The sequence below is a fragment of the Fringilla coelebs genome, assembly GCF_963513975.1.
Source record: "Fringilla coelebs genome assembly, chromosome: 4".
In the NCBI taxonomy this organism is placed as follows: domain Eukaryota; kingdom Metazoa; phylum Chordata; class Aves; order Passeriformes; family Fringillidae; genus Fringilla; species Fringilla coelebs.
Genome location: NC_140032.1, coordinates 44,649,871 through 44,671,196, shown reverse-complemented (window position 1 = coordinate 44,671,196; position 21,326 = coordinate 44,649,871). Strand labels below are relative to the sequence as shown.

The 21,326-nt window shown below is 45.0% G+C and overlaps 2 protein-coding genes across 2 annotated transcripts; both read left to right on the top strand.

The window, feature by feature from the left end:
- Window positions 1–16: 16 nt before the first annotated feature.
- On the top strand, window positions 17–5,188 carry LEPROTL1 (leptin receptor overlapping transcript like 1). Its single transcript, XM_084204205.1, has 4 exons — window positions 17–105; window positions 363–438; window positions 1,646–1,832; window positions 2,830–5,188. Exons 1-4 carry the CDS (start codon window positions 90–92, stop codon window positions 2,944–2,946), a joined length of 396 nt encoding a protein of 131 aa, XP_084060331.1. The 5' UTR covers window positions 17–89; the 3' UTR covers window positions 2,947–5,188.
- Window positions 5,189–6,660: 1,472 nt separating this feature from the next.
- Window positions 6,661–20,539, top strand: SRP72 (signal recognition particle 72). Its single transcript, XM_084204248.1, has 19 exons — window positions 6,661–6,790; window positions 7,815–7,935; window positions 9,706–9,829; window positions 10,629–10,772; window positions 11,531–11,642; window positions 12,691–12,722; window positions 13,296–13,420; window positions 13,516–13,573; window positions 13,737–13,868; window positions 14,266–14,394; window positions 14,890–14,962; window positions 15,526–15,590; window positions 16,580–16,675; window positions 17,137–17,240; window positions 17,852–17,929; window positions 18,541–18,678; window positions 18,953–18,990; window positions 19,311–19,467; window positions 20,271–20,539. The coding sequence occupies exons 1-19, from the start codon at window positions 6,685–6,687 to the stop codon at window positions 20,443–20,445; spliced, it is 2,007 nt and encodes a 668-aa protein (XP_084060374.1). The 5' UTR covers window positions 6,661–6,684; the 3' UTR covers window positions 20,446–20,539.
- The last annotated feature ends 787 nt before the right edge of the window (window positions 20,540–21,326 follow it).

The window sequence follows — 21,326 nt, the reverse complement described above, 5'->3', positions numbered from 1 at the left end:
TGCCCCTTCGGCTTCCGCTTCCGCGCGGCATTTCCGGTTCCCGGCGCGCGCCTCTCCGGTGCCGCGCGGCTGGCGGGACGGGCGGCGTCATGGCGGGAATCAAAGGTGCGCGCGGGACGGGGCGAGGTGGCGGGACCGGCAACGGCGGGCGCGCGCGGCCCGCGCGGGGAGGGGATGGACCGGGCCGGGCCGGGCCTGCCCGGGCGGGCCCTCGGGACCGGAGCCCCCGCGGAACCCCGAGTGCCCCCTGTCCGGCGGGCGGCCGGGGCTACGCTGAGCCCCGCGTTGGTCTGCGGGCGGCGGTGGGCGCTGTGCGCGATGCGGTGCACCCTTCATGTTGGTTGGGTTTGTTCTCGTTGTAGCGCTGATCAGCCTGTCCTTTGGGGGAGCGGTCGGACTGATGTTCTTGATGCTCGGATGCGCCCTGCCCCAATACAAGTACCGTGCACTCTCTTTCCATTCTTCTGTTCTTTTTGTGTGGCTGTAACTATAGAGGAGTCCCGCTTCCATAATGGTGGATTGATAAGTTCTCTCTATGTTGGGCGGGGGGGCTCGGGTTTTTTGTTTTGTTTGTTTGGGGTTTTTTTTTGGCTGGTTGGGCTTTTGTCTTTTGCTTCAAAAGACTGGGGTGGGAATATTTAAAAAAAACATCCAGGATTTAATTAATCCTAAAAACTAATGGCAGCGAACATTAAAGTACCAGGCCTGGCTGCAAACCATGAAAGGATGCAATGCCCCGACTGTCTGGGCTGTGGCCGACCCTCAGACAGCAGCATCTCCCGAGGTGGGCAGCGAGTGTGGGTTATCCAGGGAAAGATTTGCCTTTTCTATGGCTGCCATGGGGTAACTGGGTTGTCGGTGACTATCAGGTGGATCCTTGGGTGTGTCTCACACTTGTAATATAGCGTCTCTAGTAGTTGCCGCTGCTATCTGTACTTCCCCGACATCGATTCCTATCTCTCAATCTTCAGGAGATACAAAGTAGCAGACCAAGCGCTCAGATAGTAAGGCCTATGGCTTTGATTCTTTGCAAGTGAATGTTGACTTTACAGAAAATATTTTAAATTGACTTATTCGCTGTTGAATAAATACTAAATATCCTGTTGGCAGGCCTGTTATTGGTTGTGCATTCCAGTTTCTACATATATGACTAGAATTCCTAGGCCAGTTTTTTGTTATGAAGCCAATGCTAGTGACAGGAACCCTTGGGAAGGAGACCCTTATACAGTTGCCCTTCAAACAATGCAGTAAAGTTTTATTGTAACAATGTGCACCTGCCTTTGTGTGCCTGAGAAATCTCGTCTGGGGCCCTGCAAGGGTATCTCTTAAGTACAACTGACAGGATGAACTTGGAGTTAAGCTCACCTTGTGAGGTGGCATTAGATTTAGGCTTGCTTAGTGCAGTCTTGCTTTGTGAATATCCTGTTAGTGAACTCTGCTGCCGTTGAGGTCAGCCAAAGCCACTCACGCACATGGTCTGTTGGATTAATGTCAGGTCATTCCAAGGCAAAGGATTTGCCTTCTCTGGGCTTGTCTGTCTGTCCTAAATGGGGATGCTGGATGGGGAAAATGCCTTGCATGGATTTTAGGAGGAGCAGGAAGTAAATCCAGTTAACTAAAACTTTTCTTCTCCTTTATTTTTCAGCCAGTACTGGCCATTGTTTGTTCTGTTTTTTTACATCCTTTCTCCTATCCCGTACTGCATAGCAAGAAGATTGGTAGATGACACGGATGCTACAAGTAATGCCTGCAAGGAGCTGGCCATATTCCTTACAACAGGCATTGTGGTCTCAGCATTTGGGCTGCCCATAGTGTTTGCAAGAGCAGAACTGGTTAGTATTATTTCAACCTGTGACTACTTTTTTTTTTTTTCTAGAAAACTTTGTTCTTTGTGTTTGTTTGTTTATTGAAGGTAAAGCTTTCATGCACTAAATAACTCTTACAATTATGTACTTTTGGAACCAAAATAAGATTTTTTTTTTTTTTTTGTCAAGAAAAATCAATACAGAAATGGGAGCATGGCAGAACATTGTGATTGCCAACTGCTTCACGTGGTCATGGAATAAACCTTAATAATGCAATGCAGAGAAAATGAGACAGAAGATACTGTGAAAACTTAACAGGGAAGAAACCAAATTTAGAAGTGTAAAGAATACTTTAAAAACAATTTGTAGAATAGTTGGGCTAAAGCAGCATGAATAAACAAAACAAAAAAAAGGCATTTTATACTCACTGTAAATGGCAGTGTAAGTGATATTGGCATAATTTTCTTAAACTTCCAAGTTCTCATTACATATTTCCCAGTATACAGCTTTTTACTAAAATACTTTACAAGTTCACTGCACTACCAAGGCAAAAACATGGAGTGCACTTTCATAAATGTCTTTAGGCAAGAACAACTCAAATGGACAGTTGGAATGCCTCACATCCTTTGAGTAATCCCCTTACTCTCATGTGAAAACATCTACCTCCTTTTGTGTTACTGGGATATCTGCTGGCATTTTGAAGACCTTAAATACCTCTTTTAAGAAGTCTTGCAGCATAGCTGGGCTGCAGATGTGTAGCCTTACTTTGCATACCGAACCAGTTTTGCCTGCTAGCCAATGCTCTTGAGTACAGCTAGAAGAAACTTGCAGTGCTGCTAGGTTGGCTGTGAATTTGTCAGGTAATTTTGGGTAAACCTGCTTGGTGTAACCACAAATAGTGAGGCATTGTCTCTTGCATCATGGACGTGTTACTGAACTTTGAGAATGGGACAATAAGATGTTACATTTTGTCTTGTTAGTGTTCAGCTCCAAACGTGTCTAACTGAATTCTGCCTGTTCACAGATTTACTGGGGCGCATGTGCACTCGTTCTCACTGGGAATACAGTCATCTTTGCCACCATCCTAGGATTTTTCTTGGTCTTTGGCAGCAATGACGACTTCAGCTGGCAGCAGTGGTGAAAGGAAGATCAGAGAACTATCCACAGGCATCTTGTCATGCAGTGGCCATCCATACAAATGAAAGAATGGGCAATAAAGAGAAGTAGCATAGCAAGCCTCTTGAGTATTCTAGATGCTCCTTTTGACGTTGTTCGTTCTGAGTGTACTACTGTTGCAGACAGGGTTTCTACGTTTTTATGAAGTGGAGAGATGATTGATTTCATTTTTACCTATGGTATGTTTTTAGGTGCTCTCTTGGTTTAAAATTGTCATCCTTCTGTCCAATGTTTTATGTGAAGCTTTAAACCAGGAACAACATTTAAACATAGTTTCAAAGATTTAAAGTTGGAGGGTTTTGGCAGGGTTTTTCTTTGTTGGTGGGTTTTTTTGTTTTTTAGGTTATGAATAAATATGTTACTTTTTTTTTTTTAATACCAGGATTAAATTATTTACAAGCTGAATGGAAGTAAGAGATTGTCCACCACCATTGCCAATTACCAGATCAATAGATTGTTGCTATATTTTAGCAGTGGCAAGGTGGGTTGGAGAGTACCAGTTGAAGATTTTCTTCTGCCCATACCTCACACTGGGTGATGAATGTTGATAGCCTTCATTTCAGGAGAAGGCTGAGGAGCAGGTAAAGTTATTTGGGAGAGAAGTCCTAAATTTTAACACCGTTAGCTCTTTTACCTGCTTTGTTATAGATTCTGTGGATGTGACATTCAAATACTCTGTAAATGTGTTGATGCTGACGTACAAAACTGAAGTATATTGTAGGGGAAGAGAAAATGATGTTTAAATTCCATTTTTTTAAAAAAAGTATCTTTTGAACTCTTTCTATTTATAAGCATTGTATGGTTTTGAACTTCTATGTCAACTTTTTACCACAAAGATGGTAAAATGTTCATTTATGGAACTACTGGTCTGTGTTAATTTGAAGCATATACAAAACTATTTGCTCCTCTCCCTTTTTAATTTATTTTTTACATAGCATATATATATAAATATATAATAAACCAGCTTTTAAAATGTAGATTAAAACTTTGTGTTAAACTTGTGTAAAACTTGCCTGAGTTTTCCTGCCCCCCCCCTTTTTTTTTTCCTCCTCAATGCAGCTGAGGCATGACTTTTTTGGAAGTCACTGGCTGAGCTGATCTCACTGACTGTTTTTAAGTTCTTATGCACTGTTGGTTAATAAGATTTACTGTTATGTCTGTAACTGTAGCTTGTGTTCTGTAAGATTGCACATGTAGCTTCAAGTATTTAAGACAAGTTTTCTGCATACCTCTCAATTGTCCGGATTTTTCATTTGAAGAAATCTGCCACTGGGCATTCCATCACAGCACAGGTTTGCCTGTACCACATGCACTGATGACCTAGACCAAACTTACTTCTGAACTGTATTTTTCAGTTATTTAAAAATAACTCTATGAAACTTAACTATGTGTAATTGAAAGCTTAGGTTTTGCTCAGGAGTATGAAAAGGCAGAGAACTGCAGGTCTTGGCTGTAGTATTTGTGGATGCAAACCAAGTATAAAGTTTGCATATATGTTCTTAAATGTATATGAGTATACAAAGTCTGATAGTAATGGGGTGTGCTCCAGGAACTGTTGCTGGCAGGTGGGGGCAGCTGGGCTGTAGCTGCCTCCACACACTGCTTTGTTAACGTCCTGTGTGTGGAACAGAGGCACAAGCAGGTGCCAAGGCTCCAGAGCAGAAGCCAGTCCAGAGCAGACATACTTCAGGTGTAACCAAGTGCTTCACCAGGCTGCCTGCAATGATGGTGTTTGGAGCTGCACAAGGGCTGTAGGATCACAAGTTTCTTTCCCTTTTTCTGCAAGATTTCTGCGCCCAGAACCCCCAGTACAATGGATGCTTCAAAAAATCTTCCAAACCAGTGGCTAAAGTTGCAGTCCCCTGCGGTCCTTATGGAGGAGGAATGCCTAGGACTTGTACACATATGATGTGTTACCTATTCCTTTTTCATGGTCAGGAACTGTTTTCTCCTTCATTCCTGAATCCACGTGATGCTACTCTCTGGATCACCAGTCCTGGAGCTGATTCTGTATGTATTGGTGGTGCATTTTTTGTCTGTTAATTGCATTACAGCACTCCCTCCTTGCTTGCACACTTAAGTACGTGCAGTATTGCTTTGATTCATGAGTGGGACACTTGAGAGGTATGATCCTTCCATATAATATGCACTGAGATTGTGTTACCATCCTTCTTAGAGGGAAAAACTTTGAGCGATACAAATTTTAAATAGCAATCTTGAGTTCTGTATGTTTAATCAAAAATACTCTAATAAAAAGAGTATTTTGTTTAAAGTATTAATTGTTCTTTTTCCTTTATTTAATGTGGTTGTTACTCATGTAACAAGAAGATATGACACCAGTGTGCTCACAAGTTCTTCAGAGCGAGTATTTGTGGTTTTTACCTGGGACTGCTTTATAAAGAGAAGCTCCAGTGTCCAAATTGCACTGAGCAACTTGTTGACTTTGTTGGTTGTATCTCACACTGCAGTGTTTCCTTCAGTTTCTCTTTGAAAGCCAAATCCTGAAGTGTTGGTGTTATACAAAGCGATGGCCATCTTAACCCTCTGATGTATTTATAACTCTGCAATTTTTATTTAAAAAAAACCACACAGACTTTGTTACATTTGTAATCATGACATTTCTGAAATTTGAAAACTGATGATTGAGGCCAGTCTTTTAGCCAAATAAAGTACTGGGAGTTGGTAGAAAATCCTTTTGGGATGATCAATCACCCCTTCCCTCTCCACACTCACACTCACTTTGGTCAAAACATTGGGAGTGGTGTTATATTGCAATAACTAAGGTGCTACATCTGCAGAGCTTTTTCGTGAAAGCAAATTAAATCAGTAGAATCACTGAAAATGCTGGGTTGGAAGAGACCCATCAAGATAACTGAGTCCAGCTCCAGTCTCTGTGCAGGATGATCCCTAGAGTCACACCTTGTGCCTAAGAGCATTGTCCCAAAGCTTCTTGAGCTCTGCCAGGCTTGGAGCTGTGACCCTTGCCCTGGGGAGCTGTTCCAGTGCCCGAACACCCTCTGAGTGAAGAACATTTTCCTGAAATTTAACCTGGACCTTCCCTGACTGTGCTCCATTCCGTTTCCTTGAGTCCTGTCACTTATCACCAGAGTGAAGAGGTCGGTACTTGCCCCTCCTCTTCCTATCTTGAGGATGTTCAAGACCACAATGAGGTCTTCCTCTCTCCTCCAGGCTGAACAGACCAAGAGGCCTCCAACGCTCTTATGGCTTCCTCTCAAGGCCCATATCACTGTTCTCTGGACGCTCTCCAACAGCTCAGCGTCTTTCTTGTGCTGTGGCAGCCAGACCTGCCCCCAGCACTGGAGGTGAGGCTGCCCCAGTGCAGAGCAGAGCAGGACAATCCCTCCCTTGGCTGAGCCTGCTGCCCCCCAGGGCAGGGCTGGCCCTCCTGGCTGCCAGGGCTCAGTGACTCACATTCAACGCCATGGACCAGGACTCCCAGCTCCCTTTCTGCAGCGCTGCTCCAGCCTCTCATTCCCCAGTCCGTACACACCGCCAGGGCAGCCCGGTTACCGGCCGTGCCCGCCGCAGCGGCAAGCTGCGGGCCCTGAGGCAGTCACAGCGCACCGGGCAGGGCGGGGCTGCCGGAAGGGCACGAGCGCCGGTCGGGGGCGGGGCCCCGCTCTGCACTTCCGCTTCCGGCGCGGCGCCGCCCCCGCGACGTGTGTCTGGTCCCGGTGCCAAGATGGCGGCGGCCGCGGGGGCGGCGACGGCGGCGGGGCTGTGGAGCGAGGTGAACCGCTGCGGCCAGAACGGCGACTTCGCCCGCGCACTCAAGTCCGTCAATAAGAGTGAGTGCGGCGACAGTGCCGGGCCCCGCCCCGCGGGTCTGGGGTCTCTGCCCGGGCGCGTTGGCCTTGCGGAGGGTCGCTGCGGTGCGGCGGGGAGCGGGTGGTGTCCGTCCGTAGGTTTCGTGGCGGGAGCGGGGCCGCGGGCAAAGGCTGCGGGATTTTACTCTGTTGGGGTAGAGGGAAGAGGGGAGGCCGGGGCCCAGGCTCCGCTGCTGTACTGTGACCATCGGGTCGTTGTGTTGCATCACGTATCTCTTGCTGTGGGTTAAGCCCTTGGAGTTACTCGTGGGTTTTCCTTCCGTTTTGGTCATGGGAGAAAGGAGGGCTTTTCCCCCGGGAACTGGAGGACTGGTGTTGTGTATATGGACTGACTTGGGAGCAGCAACTTGCTCGAAACGGAGGGTTCACGTTGAGATGTGTTGTTTTGGTGGCTAGGCATCCGAAACGGGATTGCAGTATCAGGCACGTTGTGGTTATAAGTTTTGTCTTTGCTGCTGGTAGGCAGCAGAGATTCATCTTCTGTCCTAGAAAAGCTGGCATCACTGAAAAGAATCAAATAGCAAAACCCATGTCTCTTTTCTAGTTCTCATTCACTGTCATCCACTGGCAGAAAGTTTTAGTGTGTAAAGTGACTCCCTATCAAGAGCCACACTGTTCTTATGTACCAGCTGTTTTCCTTCCTGAGTGTGCTTTACGTGGCACTGGGGCCTTGGCACTGTGTTCTTTGCCTGGAAGGGAAATGCCAAGGAAAGGTTTGCCCAGGTCTGTGTAGCCCCTTTGGTGCAGCTCTCTTCCAGACGTGTTAGCACAGTGCATGCTTCTGGTAAGTTCAGGATCTATACTGGATTCTTTTATCCTGCTGGGGTTTGTTTCATGATCCAAACCAAAGCAAGCCATGCCAGGATGCTTTAAGTTGATGTGGCCACTCTCTAGGATGGGTTTTTGCAGCTCTAATAATGTGAGTCCCTTACAAAGCCCGTATGTTTGAGTTGGATCATTGTGTTGAAACTGGTTTCTTCTCCAGTACTGCAGATCAACAAAGATGATGTGACAGCACTTCAGTGTAAAGTAGTGTGTCTTATCCAGAATGGGAACTTCAAGGAAGCCCTTGGTGTAATCAATACCCACACTAAAGTGTTAACCAGGTGAGTTGTGTCTTGCTGTGCTCTACAAAATATGAAACTCCTGAGTCCTTGAGAAGCTGCTGCACCTTCAGTGGAGGTGACTAATGCAGCAAAATAAAGAGCAGGATATGCTCAGAGACATTGGAGTTGGTCTTCTCAGTGACACACTTATTTATGGGAGGGGGTGAGACAAGGTCTGGTTGACTTTGAGGCAGTCTAACACCTTGCTGTTACTGTTGAAGGGGTTGTCCCCAACTGAGTTTTCAGCTACCTTCATGTGCTGATTCTTCTTGTAGATGTGGCTGGGTAGCATGGCTGGTACAAGGGAAGGGAACAGATGTCTCTGGGAGGGAAGTAGGAAAGGAGAAGCCTTGGTTGGTGGCAGCAAGCTGTTGGCTTTGCTTGGCTGTCTCATCATATGGCTCCTTGGGGTCCTTTGCTTTCCCAGCCTGAAGGAACTGCCTCAGCTTTTGGGATGGTGCAAGCCCTTTGTGCATCCTCTCAAAACCAGGACCCAGGAGGCAAATTGTGTTTGAGAACAAGTCAAGCTTCTAATTTGTGTCCTCAAGATTCTAATTTTGTTCCCCATAAGGATGCTCTTTGTGCAATGACAACGATGAATAGTGCTACCCAAGAACTGGCTGGCAGGAAAATTTTTGTATTTCAGATGCTGTTCTTATTAAGAAAGTTCCCAGAAAGGTGTGTTGAATTTATCAGTGTGATGAAACATACCTTTGTTTTGTTTGCATCTGAATAACATGTGATTACCCTGTTCACCAATTCCTTCTTTCCTGGGACAAAAGGGGTTTAATTCAAGTTTTTTAGCTTATTATTTTATTATAGGGTAAGGAGAAGCATTTTTTTTTCAATATTCAACTGGTTTCAGAGTTCTTCCTATAACTTCTTTCAGCTCATTCTACTGTGTGCCTGTGTCCTGCAGAGCAAGGAGAGTGGTGGTTCTTGGTCTGTCTTGAAGTTTTCCTATCCTGCGCTGAGGCTGCTTTGATTTAATTCTAAATGCCGTTAATTTTCAAACTTCCTTAATACTCAGTTGAATCGAGATAATTTTAAATAGGCAAAGTGAAGCTAATAATAAGTGGCCCCAGGCATGAACTAAAGGAATTGCTGATTAATTTTCCTTTGGCTTAAGTGGTAACTCAGGGGATAGGTGGAACATAGCTTTCAAGGCTCAGATTCTTTGAGAATGCTTCCCTGCTGGTGTGAGCTTGCTTTGAAGCCAGTTTTATGTTGGCAAAAGCAAACCCTTTTGCTGCAGTTCTGCTGGAATCATATTTCAAAATAGGTTAATATTACCTTTGTCTTGGTATCGGCCTGTAAGTGGGACTATGTTTTATACCTTTTCCTCTCTTTCTGTGAGTCAATTGTCTTTAAAAGTTTGCTGTAACAATGTTACATTGTAATGTAATGCCTTCCCCTTAAGAAAATGTCAGGGAATGAAGTTTGCTATTGTTTTACCTTTTAAGCATTTGATTAGCATAATTAGTAGGCGGCCTGGAGCAGAGAGGATTTGGAATACCATGTGTGTGGAAATGCCATTAAAAAGAAACCTTTTTTTTTGGATGAAGTTTTGATATGCTTTCTCTGTTGAACACCAAGTAGATAGAAGATGCTTTCAGTGCTCAACAGATACATAATTTAGTAATCTGGGATTGTGTGTTTGGATTTTTGGTTATATAGCAGTCTGTGACTAATTAAGGCTGGTTATACGTGACTGAATGCTGTTGAATGAAACTCTAGTGCTTGCTGTCAGCCTCTGTCTTGTCCTTGCAGTGATGTTATTGCCTTTGAGAAGGCCTACTGTGAATACAGGTTGAACCGTATTGAAAGTGCTCTCAAGACCATTCAGAGTGCCAGTCAGCAGACAGACAAACTGAAGGAGCTTTATGGACAAGTGGTAATTACAATCTTTTCTTCCTGGTGGGACTTTCATATGCTGGATGCCTTGTCCCTCCTCTAATGGGGGACAGTTATGGGGACAGAATTTCCTTCTCTGGCTTGAAGGTAAGGACAGGTATGGTTCCAACTGCTCAGACTTCTGTGAAGCTTCAGTTGCCTGTTTCTAGAGGCATTGTCATCTTATTCCCACAGAACCAAAGCAATACATTTGTGACTTCCGCTCCCTTCCTGGGTCTGGCCTGTTATTAGCCATCTGATTGAGGAAGGAAGAGATCTGATGGGATTTGTTTGTGGTTCAGCTATTGTTTGCATTAGATACCTGTTCAGGAATGGTTTGTGGGACCTGATGTCTCAGGCATTAAAAGGGGTGCGGAAAAGAAGTTATGCTTTTTCCTCTTCTTTTTTTCCTGGTTGATCAGAACGGTTTTGTGAAGAATTGGCTATCTTCTCTCAGCTGCATGAAAGACCATTCATTTAATTTCTTTCTTAGAGAGGCGCTCTAATTTGGAAGAAGGCTGTTTGAGGACAAAACTGAGTAAACTGCTGCTTTTAAAGAAGCTGTTTTAGGAGTAGGAGCTGTGTCATTTTTGTGCAGGTATCTGGTGTCATTGCTTGACTCCTTGCAAGTGTAGTCCATATAGCTTGCCCTTAAAGGTAGATGCAAATGTTAGTAATGGTCAGCTTAAAACATATGATGGTCTGCTTTCCCCAGTCCATGGGGAGGGAGGAAGGAGGCTTTAGTTACCAGCATGCACAGGAAAATACTGTTCTGAGGGCTAATCCCTTTCCTTTCTCAGTTGTACAGACTGGAGCGTTATGACGATTGTCTGGCTGCATACAGGGATCTCATCCGCAACTCCCAGGATGAGTATGAGGAGGAGAGAAAAACCAACCTCTCTGCTGTTGTGGCAGCACAAAGCACATGGGAGAAGGTGGTGCCAGTAAGTGAGTATGTATGTCTTTGGGTGTAAGAGTGAGAGCCAAGGAACAGAGGATACAAATTGTATTGGAATTGTGGATACTGAACAGGACAGAAATGTGTTCCTGTCTCATAACGATTTCTGAGTATCAGTATTGAAGATCACGTAGTGGTTTTCCCTGTATGGAGGAATAAATGCTGTTACTATTTATGAATTACACTTCACCTTTGATCTCTAGAGAGCTTGTACTTTAGATGTCACAGCAGAGTTCAGGAAGTAGATCTTTCTGAACCTGTATTAGCAGAATACCTGTAGTGACTAGCACTTTTCTCTCTCATTACCCTCTTGCCCAGGATTAAAGCTAGTTGTTCTGATTACCCAGCCATGCTTGGGAATATTTTTGTTAATGAACAATGAAGATTGTAATGCTCACATTTGTTTAGAAATCCTTGTCCTTGGAGGTGCACACAGCATGCTCAGCTTTCTGTTCAGTGCTGTGGATTCACAGCAGTTCTTAGCTGTCCTCTTGCACCAGCCTAAGTAGTCCCCAGGTTCAGGCTGGAGTTTCCCTGCTGACTTGTCAGTTGCCTCTGACTGTGCAGTGTGAAGGAAGATCCTTTATGCTGCAACTTACTTGCCAGGTGTGTGCCCTGTTAAATTTGCTTCTAAAATTTATTTTTCAAGGATTAGTTTAAATGTACAGGAAAACTTTGGTTTGTGTCTGTTGCCTGTTAAATCTGTTGGTGTTTATGCAATGTTATATTTATTTTTCATGCTAGGAGGATTTAGGCCTTCGAGAAGCTACCTACGAGCTGTGTTATAACAGTGCATGTGCATTGATTGGGCAAGGAAAGCTGAATGAAGCAATGAAAAAACTACAAAAAGCAGAAGGTAAAAGCCTGGTGAGATGAGAGGGAAGCTTTGTGTAGCAGAAGTAGTTATTTGCTCTCCGATACACAAATCAGAGAAAAAGAGGTTTTGAGAGTTTAAAAACTGATCAGCAGCAGGATTTGTTGTGAAGCTGGTGTTTTTGGACAAGTGTTCCTCTGGAACTCTTTTCCAGAGACATGCAGCATGTCCTGCCTCTCCTACAGCCCCCTGATTTGTATTCAATAACTTTGTGCATTGTTTTGAAGCAGGAAGTAGATGTGAGTGTAATCTCATAAGCATGAGATGAGATTTTGTTAGTATGAGTATGTATTTAAGTACATGCTATAAAAGTTCAAAGTACTTCATGGTATGAATTAGTATAAGCTAGTAAATGAGCTTTTTAGCAAAGAGGATTTCTTTTCTGTGGGGTAAAAGGAGGATTTTGCGTGTTTAAAAAAAAATCTGGAGAGAGAACTAGGAAGGACTAGTTCTGTCTGATCTAATTGCTCTTGCAGATAAATAGGTCAGTTCTGTCCCAGTTTTGATGAAGAGTAACAAGTGTCCCATACAACTGACAAGCATGTGTAATTTGAGCCTATGTCCTTTGATAGTAGTCCTTTGGAAACCAAACAAGTGATATTCTGGTGAAGTATGAGAAAGTGAAGAAGTGGCTAGTATGGGTGCTGAAAAGTAACAGAATTGCTGCCCCGTAAAGGATGTGTAAGCTGAATATTGCAGGCTGCAGCGCTTAACTCACAAGAGCAGTGAGCAGTTGCAGCTGCTCCCTATGGGAAAAATCAGGAACTAGGTCTGAGGAAGTTTGCTCAGGAGAGAAAATTAGTGTCTGGGAGGGACAGTATCTTCTGTGCCTTTGATTGTTCTGCATCACATAGTCTGCTCTCTCATGCTTAGTCCCATCCATCATGAGACTGGTAGCCTGCTGTGCCCTTGTAGTGCTGCAGAAGTTTCAGGGATACATGAAACAGTTCTATGTTCCCTCATGCTTCTTGCCTGCCTTTTTTCACCCTAAAGCCTTCTAAATTGTGTTTTTCAATATTTTTCCTTGTAGAGCTGTGCCGCCAGTCACTGTCAGAAGACTCGGTAAGTTCCTGATGTTGTTCTGGAGAATGTTTGCTTTGCAGCAGGGGAGGTGAGGGTGCAGTCCCAAAGTGCAGAGTGCCAGAGCAGAGCCAGGGCTGCTCTGCAGGTACCAGCTTGTGAGGCTGGGGCAGCCATCATGGCTGTTGCAGGCAGGCAGCTGACACTGCAGGCTGTTTGCTGCTGTGCTCCTTGCATAGTTGCCTGTTCTGGTGCAAGTAGAAGGGTGCAGGTTGTCTGAAACCTCCCTGTGACCTACCCCTGCTAGGGATGAACATGCTGAGTGGGTGGTGACAAACAGGGAATTTGTAACCAATCATTGCAGAATGGCAGATTGAATGTAGAAGTTAAGGTGATCTTCAGATTCTAGCTGGAGTAGGTGAAGCTTTCTTTTCTCCTAGTTTAACTCAAAAATGCTTCTGTTTGTGCTGTGGGTACTACCTTCACCTGTAGTAGCTGGGGTACTTTGCTGCTGATACTGCCCAGGAATGCTCACAGATGTTTTCCAGCAGAATGCTGAAGCTGGAAGAGAGGTGAGATAGCAACTTTTTACTTTTTGCTTTGATTTTCCTTCAGGATGTGACAGAAGAAGACATTGAGGCTGAACTGGCTATTATTCATGGTCAGATGGCTTATATCATGCAACTCCAGGGGCGTACAGAGGATGCTCTACAGCTCTACAATCAAATAATCAAGTTGAAGTAAGGGGTTTTTTTAAAAAAACAAATGCCCAGCCTTCCATCTGTGAGAGACTGCTGTTCAGTAACAGTATGCTTTCTGCTTTTCTTATCTGCAGGCCAACAGATGTAGGACTCCTTGCTGTCATTGCAAATAATATCATCACAATTAACAAGGTATAGAAGTACCTTGCCACTTTCATTGTGGTTAGTCAGCTTGCTTCTCTGCTTCTGTGGAGAGAAGGAAGATAATCAGTAAAGTAGTTAAATCACGGACCTAGGGACCTTTTCTTCTTCGAGGAATGTAGTGAAATCTTCTCACGATATGTGATTTCCACAGGACCAAAATGTCTTTGATTCAAAGAAGAAGGTGAAGCTGACCAATGCAGAAGGAGTTGAGCATAAACTCTCAAAGAAGCAGCTCCAGGCGATTGAATTCAACAAAGCTTTGCTTGCAATGTACACAAACCAGGTAGGGGAAACTGATCTGCAGTAAGTAGCTATGGATTAAATCCACAGGAGTTTGACTGGGCAAAAACGGAGATGCAGCTGTTCTATTTCAGAAGATAGTACCTCTAGGTTTAGGCACATAAGTGACCAGAAAAATAAAATCATCCGTAAAAGCACAACTGTCTGTTTAGTGACTTGGGCATTGCTGTAGGGAGGATGGTGTGGAGATAATGAGAAGACAAAAAGGATGTCGGGGTTCTCAGATGTATCTGAAGGGCCACTGAGAGGATTTCTTGGTTCTGTGTACTCATTTCAGGGGAGTCTCCACTAGTATCTCTCCTTAGATACTGCTGGTTTCTTAGCCCTGTGTTAGGTGCTCACAGAGGCTGAGGAAAGTGTGTTCTGTCTTTCCATTCCAGGCAGATCAGTGCCGAAAGCTGTCAGCAAGCCTGCAGTCCCAGAGCCCCGAGCACCTGCTCCCTGTGCTTATCCAGGCAGCCCAGCTGTGTCGTGAGAAGCAGCATGCAAAGGCCGTAGGGCTTCTGCAGGTAGGTTAAGAGAAAGTTGGCCAAGCACCATTTAAACCTGTGTGTTGTGTTTTCCTGTGCTGTTTTCCCTTAGTTTGTTTTGTTTGGTTTAAATTTCCAGGGGTATCTGACTCCTTATTTTGGTTTGGTTTAATGCTGCTGGAAAGCCTTCACACCCAGTTGAACAATTCTGCTTTTAAAGGGAAACAGTTCCCTTACACCTCTGATTTTTATGTTTATGAAGCTGTAGTAGACTTCTAGGGTAAGCAGTAGGCTTTGCTGCTCTGCTTACAAACAGTTTGCAACACCCTTCTGTGGAATGATTGAGTGGCCTGGGACAGAAATCTGAAAGGGCGCACTTGGGGTCCTTCTCTGCTGTGTACTGAAACCTGCCTGTGCTGGAAAGCTTTCTTTGGCTCTTGACAGCTTGCTGTGACTGAGCATGACATATGATTCACCAAAGCAGCAGCCTGGTACCCACACACAAGTTGAATTTTTGTTTCTTCTCACTCTCAGGACTTTGCAGACCAGCACCCTGCCAATGCAGCTGAGATCAAGCTGACGATGGCCCAGCTAAAAATTGCTCAAGGTATCTAGTGTCCTCCTTTGTTGGGAAGTGTCTGTACATGACAAGGGTACAAGGGGTAAGAAAACCAGACTTCAGGGTAATCTTTGCTGCAGTCACTGTTGTGACAGGGGTGCAGAGTAGAGATACTTTCAGTCGGGTAATACATATACTTAGCTATGGCAGGATAATGCTGATAGCTAATGTCTGGATACACCGGCTCCACAGATTGGTGGCAGAAATGCCCACAGTCTCTGTGAAGTGCTGAATCTCTTCTGGGACAGGATAATTTTGGGAGCAGTGTGAGGCTCCATAATGGTACCATTCCTGTATGTAGTCAGGTAGCACAGACTTGAGCCTGAAGAGAGCTCTCTGGTAGCCAAAACTTGCTCCTGAACTCTTGCAGGATGTGACAAGGGTAGAATGGTCCATTGTGTGGAGGCCTGTCCTTAACTCCTGAAATGGAGAAGATGTTGTGAGAAGAGGAATTGTTCTGTCCCCATTGTTTACCTTTAGCTCGAAGTTCACTGGTGGGATCAGGTGTTGTAATGCCATTCAGAGTGTGTTGTTCCTTGTCTTTCTTCTAGGCAGTGTCACCAAAGCCTGCATGATCCTGAGGAGCATAGAAGAACTGCAGCACAAGCCTGGTATGGTAAGCAAAACTCCCTCTGAACAGTGTAAGATTTTTCCCTTGTAGGAGAGCTTTGCACTGCTTGCTCCTTTTTGCTTCTTCCCCGTGGCTGCCACTTGACTTGAGTGGCTGCAGGGATTCTGAGCCCATCTTCCTTGTCTTGGACAAAGGTGGTATTATAACTTGCTTCAGGTAGCCTGAATGTAGTCACAGAAGTACTCTGCCTGTCAAAAGGATGCTCTCTGCCTATGTTCCCACTCCCTGGTAATCTCTCAGTCCTGCATGTTGCCTGGATTTACTTGCATAACATGACTGGAGCAACTGCTGGTTGCTGGTAGGTACTGTTGGGACGTTTTAGAAGGAGCTTTAGGACAGCAGGTCTTAGGGGGAAAGTGCTGTGTTCCGTCCCTGCAGCATCACCCTGATGCTTATCCACACCTGCTATTCAGAAAAGCTTGATGGCCTTGTAAGTGCTCACATGTTCAGCATAAGCGTTTTGAACAGGAGCTGATAGCTGGATCTGTTCCAATTGTAAGTGTGAATGATCAAAATAATTTATAGGGGCAATTAACAATAACAGCTCCTTGCCCTGGGTCACCTCTACTTGTGACTGGGATGTCAGCAAATGGATGATATCCTTATAATCTCTTCAGTGCTGAATTCTTTTTTCATAGCTCTTGAGGTGGAGAATGGGGGATGAAAAAGGTTTTCTAATGAAACTGAATCCTGTGATAAGCAAATAAAGTGCCAAGACAGGAAGGTTCCTTCTATGAATGCAATCTTAGGCTTGTACTATAGGAAAGAGATGTTGGGGATGTTCCTTTGGGAGTGACTTCGGTAGGAAGATGTGGCCTGGGTATCCTGCCTGTTACCACAGCTGGTTTTTAGGGACAGAGCAGAAAGCTCACATTGACTCTGCTTTTGGGAAATCCCATTGTTTAGCTGCTGAGACTCTGGCTGTAGACAATTTGCAGGAAGATCTTCTATTTACTGCTCTTGAATGTTTGCAGGTGTCTGCGTTGGTGACAATGTACAGTCATGAAGAGGATATCGACAGTGCAATTGAAGTCTTCACACAGGCTATCCAGTGGTATCAGCAACACCAGGCAAGTCAGACCAGAGGAGCTAATGTGAAAGAATCTGTCCTGGATTTTCTAGCCAGTCCAGTTAAACTTTTCCTGTTGATGCATAGCCCCAGCAGTTATCCAGTTGAGGATTTGGAGATGTGTGAGCTCCTGTTTTGTGAGCATTTATCAATAATATATTATTTTATATGTGTTATGAATAGGGAGCAGCAGCTCCTGTTGGATTAGGAGGGTGTCATCAATGAATGCCTAAATGTAGCAATCAGAACTTCTCCCTGATGGGAAAATATGGTGGAGCAGCAAGTTGCCTTGTCCCATGCAGTTCTGCCTCACTTCCCAGAGTGCAAGAGTGGTCTGCTTTCTGCATGATAGGATGTTAACTCAGTTCTCTTTGGGCCAAGCCTCAGGTGCATTAAAGCCAGCTAGAGCTGGGCTTCACATTGTGATAATAAGGAACTAATCATGGCTGCTGTGTCTTTCAGCCAAAGTCTCCTGTCCATTTGTCACTGATAAGGGAAGCTGCCAACTTCAAACTAAAGCATGGCAGGAAGAAGGAAGCAATCAGCGACTTGGAGGAGCTCTGGAAGTGAGTTGGATGGTTGCTGAGCAGCAGGTCTCCACCCAGAGTCCTCTGCAAGCTGTCTGGTGGCAGGCAGTGTCTGACAATTTTGACTGACTAGTAGCTGTCCTTCAGAGTTGCCTTTGCACAGGGGCTTCAATGCAAGGCTGTATTTTTGAAGAAGGGGAGATAATTCATTTGATCTATAGTTGATGTTCACTTGAAAACCTGGTAGACTTATCCCAGAAGCCTCTTGTGTGCAGTGAACATTTCTTTGAGGACTGGAATGCAGTTTTTTCTAGTGCTACATAAACATGGATGTCTAAGTTTTAGTTTCTGTTGTGCACTTAATGGGATCTTTTATTGAGGGGAGTGTTAACTTGCCTTTGCTACTGGGTTTTTCCTCTTCTATTGCCTGCTTCATGATACTGTGAAATTGTCTGTACCTCCTTTAATCCACACCAGTGGCATTTGGTGGTGTGCTCTGGAGGAGACCACATACTAACATGCCTGTCCCCACAGATAGCAACTGTGCTGCAGCAGCAAGCACTGTGTGGTGTTAACAGTCTTTGAGATGAGTAACATTGGTAACTTGGTCCTTTTCTGTTTTGTTTTGGTTTTTTTTTCCCTCTCAAAAGGCAAAACCCAAAAGATGTGCATACTCTGGCACAGCTCATCTCTGCCTATTCCCTGGTTGACCCTGAAAAAGCTAAAGTGTATCCTTTTAATGGTGGTGAAAGAGGTGTTTGGGTATTGCTTCCTTGGATTTTCAGCTGTGTGGGGACTTCAGACCCACTCTTACCCGAAGAAAGGCGAGGAACCTCTCTGGAACAGCTACATATTCAGGTCAAGTTGTCTGGAGCTACGTTATTTTTCTAATTGGCTTCATTACTGTGATATCTCAGGACCCCTTTTATCTTAGTCCTCCTTCTCTTTGAGAATTAATAAGACAAGGTAGCACCAAAAACAAGAGCACCTCCATCTTTTCTGTCAGAATCTTAAACCTGTGGTAGTAATGCAGGACTGATACAATATGGCAAAGCTCTTGCTTACCCAAAATCTCGTTCACATACTGCTTTTGTCACCTGAACTGCTTTCACAGGAAGCTGTTCCCTGTGTTAAAGAGGGAAAAATGAGGCAGATGGCGATTAAGCAGCTCATCCCAACTTGTGTAAGAAGCTAGTGAGAGAGATGAAAATAGCCCCATAGGCCTGTCTAGGCATTGTTAACAGACAGAATTTATTTAAGCTGAGGTTGCCTCTTGCTGTGTGGAAGAACATGGGTGTTTATGCTCCCTGGTTTGCATCCCTGAACTCTTCCCTTGCAGTCTTAGCAAACACTTGCCTTCCTCAGACACCATGTCACTGAAAGTAGATGTTGATGCGCTGGAGAACTCCCATGGAGCAACCTACGTTCGGAAGAAAGCTGCGAAGCTCACTGGAGACAACCAGCAGAAGGAGCAAGGGTAAAGCAGGATGCTATATTTTTTATTTAATTTTATTGCTATAGCTCTGGTGCATCCTTCTTTGGGGTGGCTCAAGAACCACACCTGGTGTGGTGAAGGCATTGCTGTAGAAGGCAGGTTGGTGGAAAGGGAGCCTGTTGTTTGACTGCAAGGAGCTTTATGTATGAGCAGACCAAGTTCTTAGAGAAATGGTAATGGTTTAGCTTCTTCCAGAGCTAGTTTTTAGTTGACTGCTCTGTCTCTGCTGTGTCACAATGTCTTGTTTTCTTTTCAGACAAGGGGAAGTGAAGAAAAAGAAGAAAAAAAAGAAGGGTAAGTTGTATTTCCTAGCTGTTGAAATAGCACAGCTCCAGAGAGTTCTCCAGATTCTTTCTCCAAATAGCCAGCCTCTAGGTCCCTAGGAGTTAGAGCCCTTTGCTAGGATCTTGTCTCTGGAAACGTGGATCTTCATGATAGCTTGTTTGGTTGGGACATTTTTCCTTAGGAGTGAGAGCAACACCCTGATAGGGTGATGTAGTTGCTGGTCTCTTTGCATTGCCATGCCATTGCTGCTGACATCCCATGCATGTCCCTTGGTGATGCCTCTGGTGTGTTTACCCCAATCTTATTTCCTGGCACGGGATGTTCTGCAGGAAAACTGCCCAAGAACTACGACCCCAAGGTGACTCCCGACCCTGAGCGGTGGCTTCCAATGCGAGAGCGGTCCTACTACCGTGGACGGAAGAAGGGCAAGAAGAAGGATCAGGTTGGCAAGGGGACTCAGGGTTCAACCACAACTGGCTCTGAACTGTAAGTACCCATTTTGCAAGGATTGATGGGGGGATTCACTCCTGGGCAACTGGGAGGGCCGTGTTTGTGCTGCTCTGCTGCAGCTCTGTCACCACACCAACTGCGGGTAGCACAAGTGACATTGTACTTTGCTGCTTGAACCTGCTACCAGCTGCTTTCCCTGGAGATCCCTATAGGTTCCTGAAAACCAGTGTGATAGGATAGGCATGCTTGAAGGAGCCAAGGTGCAAATAAAATTCTTACAGTCTTTTAATGCGCTTCTCCTTTGGCAATGAGATTAATTTTGCATGCTTTCTCTTGAGCAATTTGCTTTCAAGTCTTTTGGCAGCTGCAGAACCATTAGCTATGATTTGAGAAAACACTGTACTTCCTTCTAAGTGATTATTTGAGCTGGAATCAAGAATTACCGTTACGTATGAAACCTGACAGCAAGATAGTGTCTTACTAGCATCTGAGGAAGGATGCTGGGTTTGCACTGCCTCGGAGTGGGACCTGAAAGGCTTCTTGTGTGCTGCATGAGCTGTCACGTGTCTATTCAAAAGTTAGCCTTGCTTTCATTGTCAGTAACTTACATCATCTCGTGAACATCAGAAGGTGATTGCTGCTCTTTGAAACATGTTCCCATCCTCCACCAGCTCCTTCTGTGTGTTGAATCCTCTCCTTGCATGAGTGCCCTCTCATACATAAAGCTTGCTACCTAATGGGGCAGCTGCTGCTTTTCACTGTCAGCTCCCTGCACTAGTACCACATTTTGAAGGTTGTTGTGAACCCACACGGTGTCTTTTTCTCTTGCCTTCCTGCAGGGATGCCAGCAGAACTGCCAGCAGCCCACCTACCTCCCCTCGGCCTGGCAGCGGGGCAGCTGTATCGGCTGCAAGTAACGTCATCCCTCCCAGGCACCAAAAACCCGCGGGTGCTCCAGCCACCAAGAAAAAACAGCAGCAGAAAAAGAAGAAAGGGGCTAAAGGAGGGTGGTAAAAAGCAGGATGTGTAACGTCCCTCCTTCAATACGTGATGCTGGTTGCAGAATAAAGGTCAAAAGCAAGTGCTGGCGAAAGACTCTTGGAATCTGGATCTCTGTCCTGCCTGTCAGTGGTCCGGGGGGAGATGGGCTGGTATAGATGCCATGATCTGTCTGCTCACCAAGTTCTCTTCCTCACATGTGCCCTCACTGTGATGTAGGTTGTTGCTATCAAAGTCAAACAAAGCCCGTAAGAAAAAATCTGTTTCTGTGTTGCCAGACATTTAGCAGATATGAGATAATCAAGAATTTCTTAAAATGTCGTTTCATGCTCCTCTTGCATATGTCAGTTTAGGCCTTTAGCAGATTTATCTATGCATGATGCAAGCACTGTCTTTTATGTCAGTCAGTTATTGACCACCAAAGAGCAAAGGCGCAAAGCATCCTAGAAAACAACATCTGGGCTTTATAATACAGGAGAAGATAGGCTGAAGGGGCATAACAAGACTGTTAGGAGAAAGCATGGTAAAGTGTATGGCAGCAGATTCAGTGTCCCACTTTCTGCAAGCCAGCTGCCTTATTCTAAAGGGTTTGACAAAACAAAGGTGAGCAGAATGTGTGTGGTTGTCTGAGGTGCGCTTCCTCCTCTGGCCTTGACTCTACATTCCTACAAGTCTTAGGTGCTGGGTTTATGAAAATAGAGTGGTACAGCAGCGGGTCAGCTTAAGCTCAGTGACTCTGGAGAGGAACCCAGAACAAAGGAAATCCTCAGGAAAGGATACCTTCGAGACTAAGTGCCCATCTTGCATGCGTCTTGGCCCAGTGGTTATTTTTGATCTGGATCTTTAACACCTGACTGAGGTGTTTCTCTGTGTCCATGCAGGAAGGCTGTTGATGG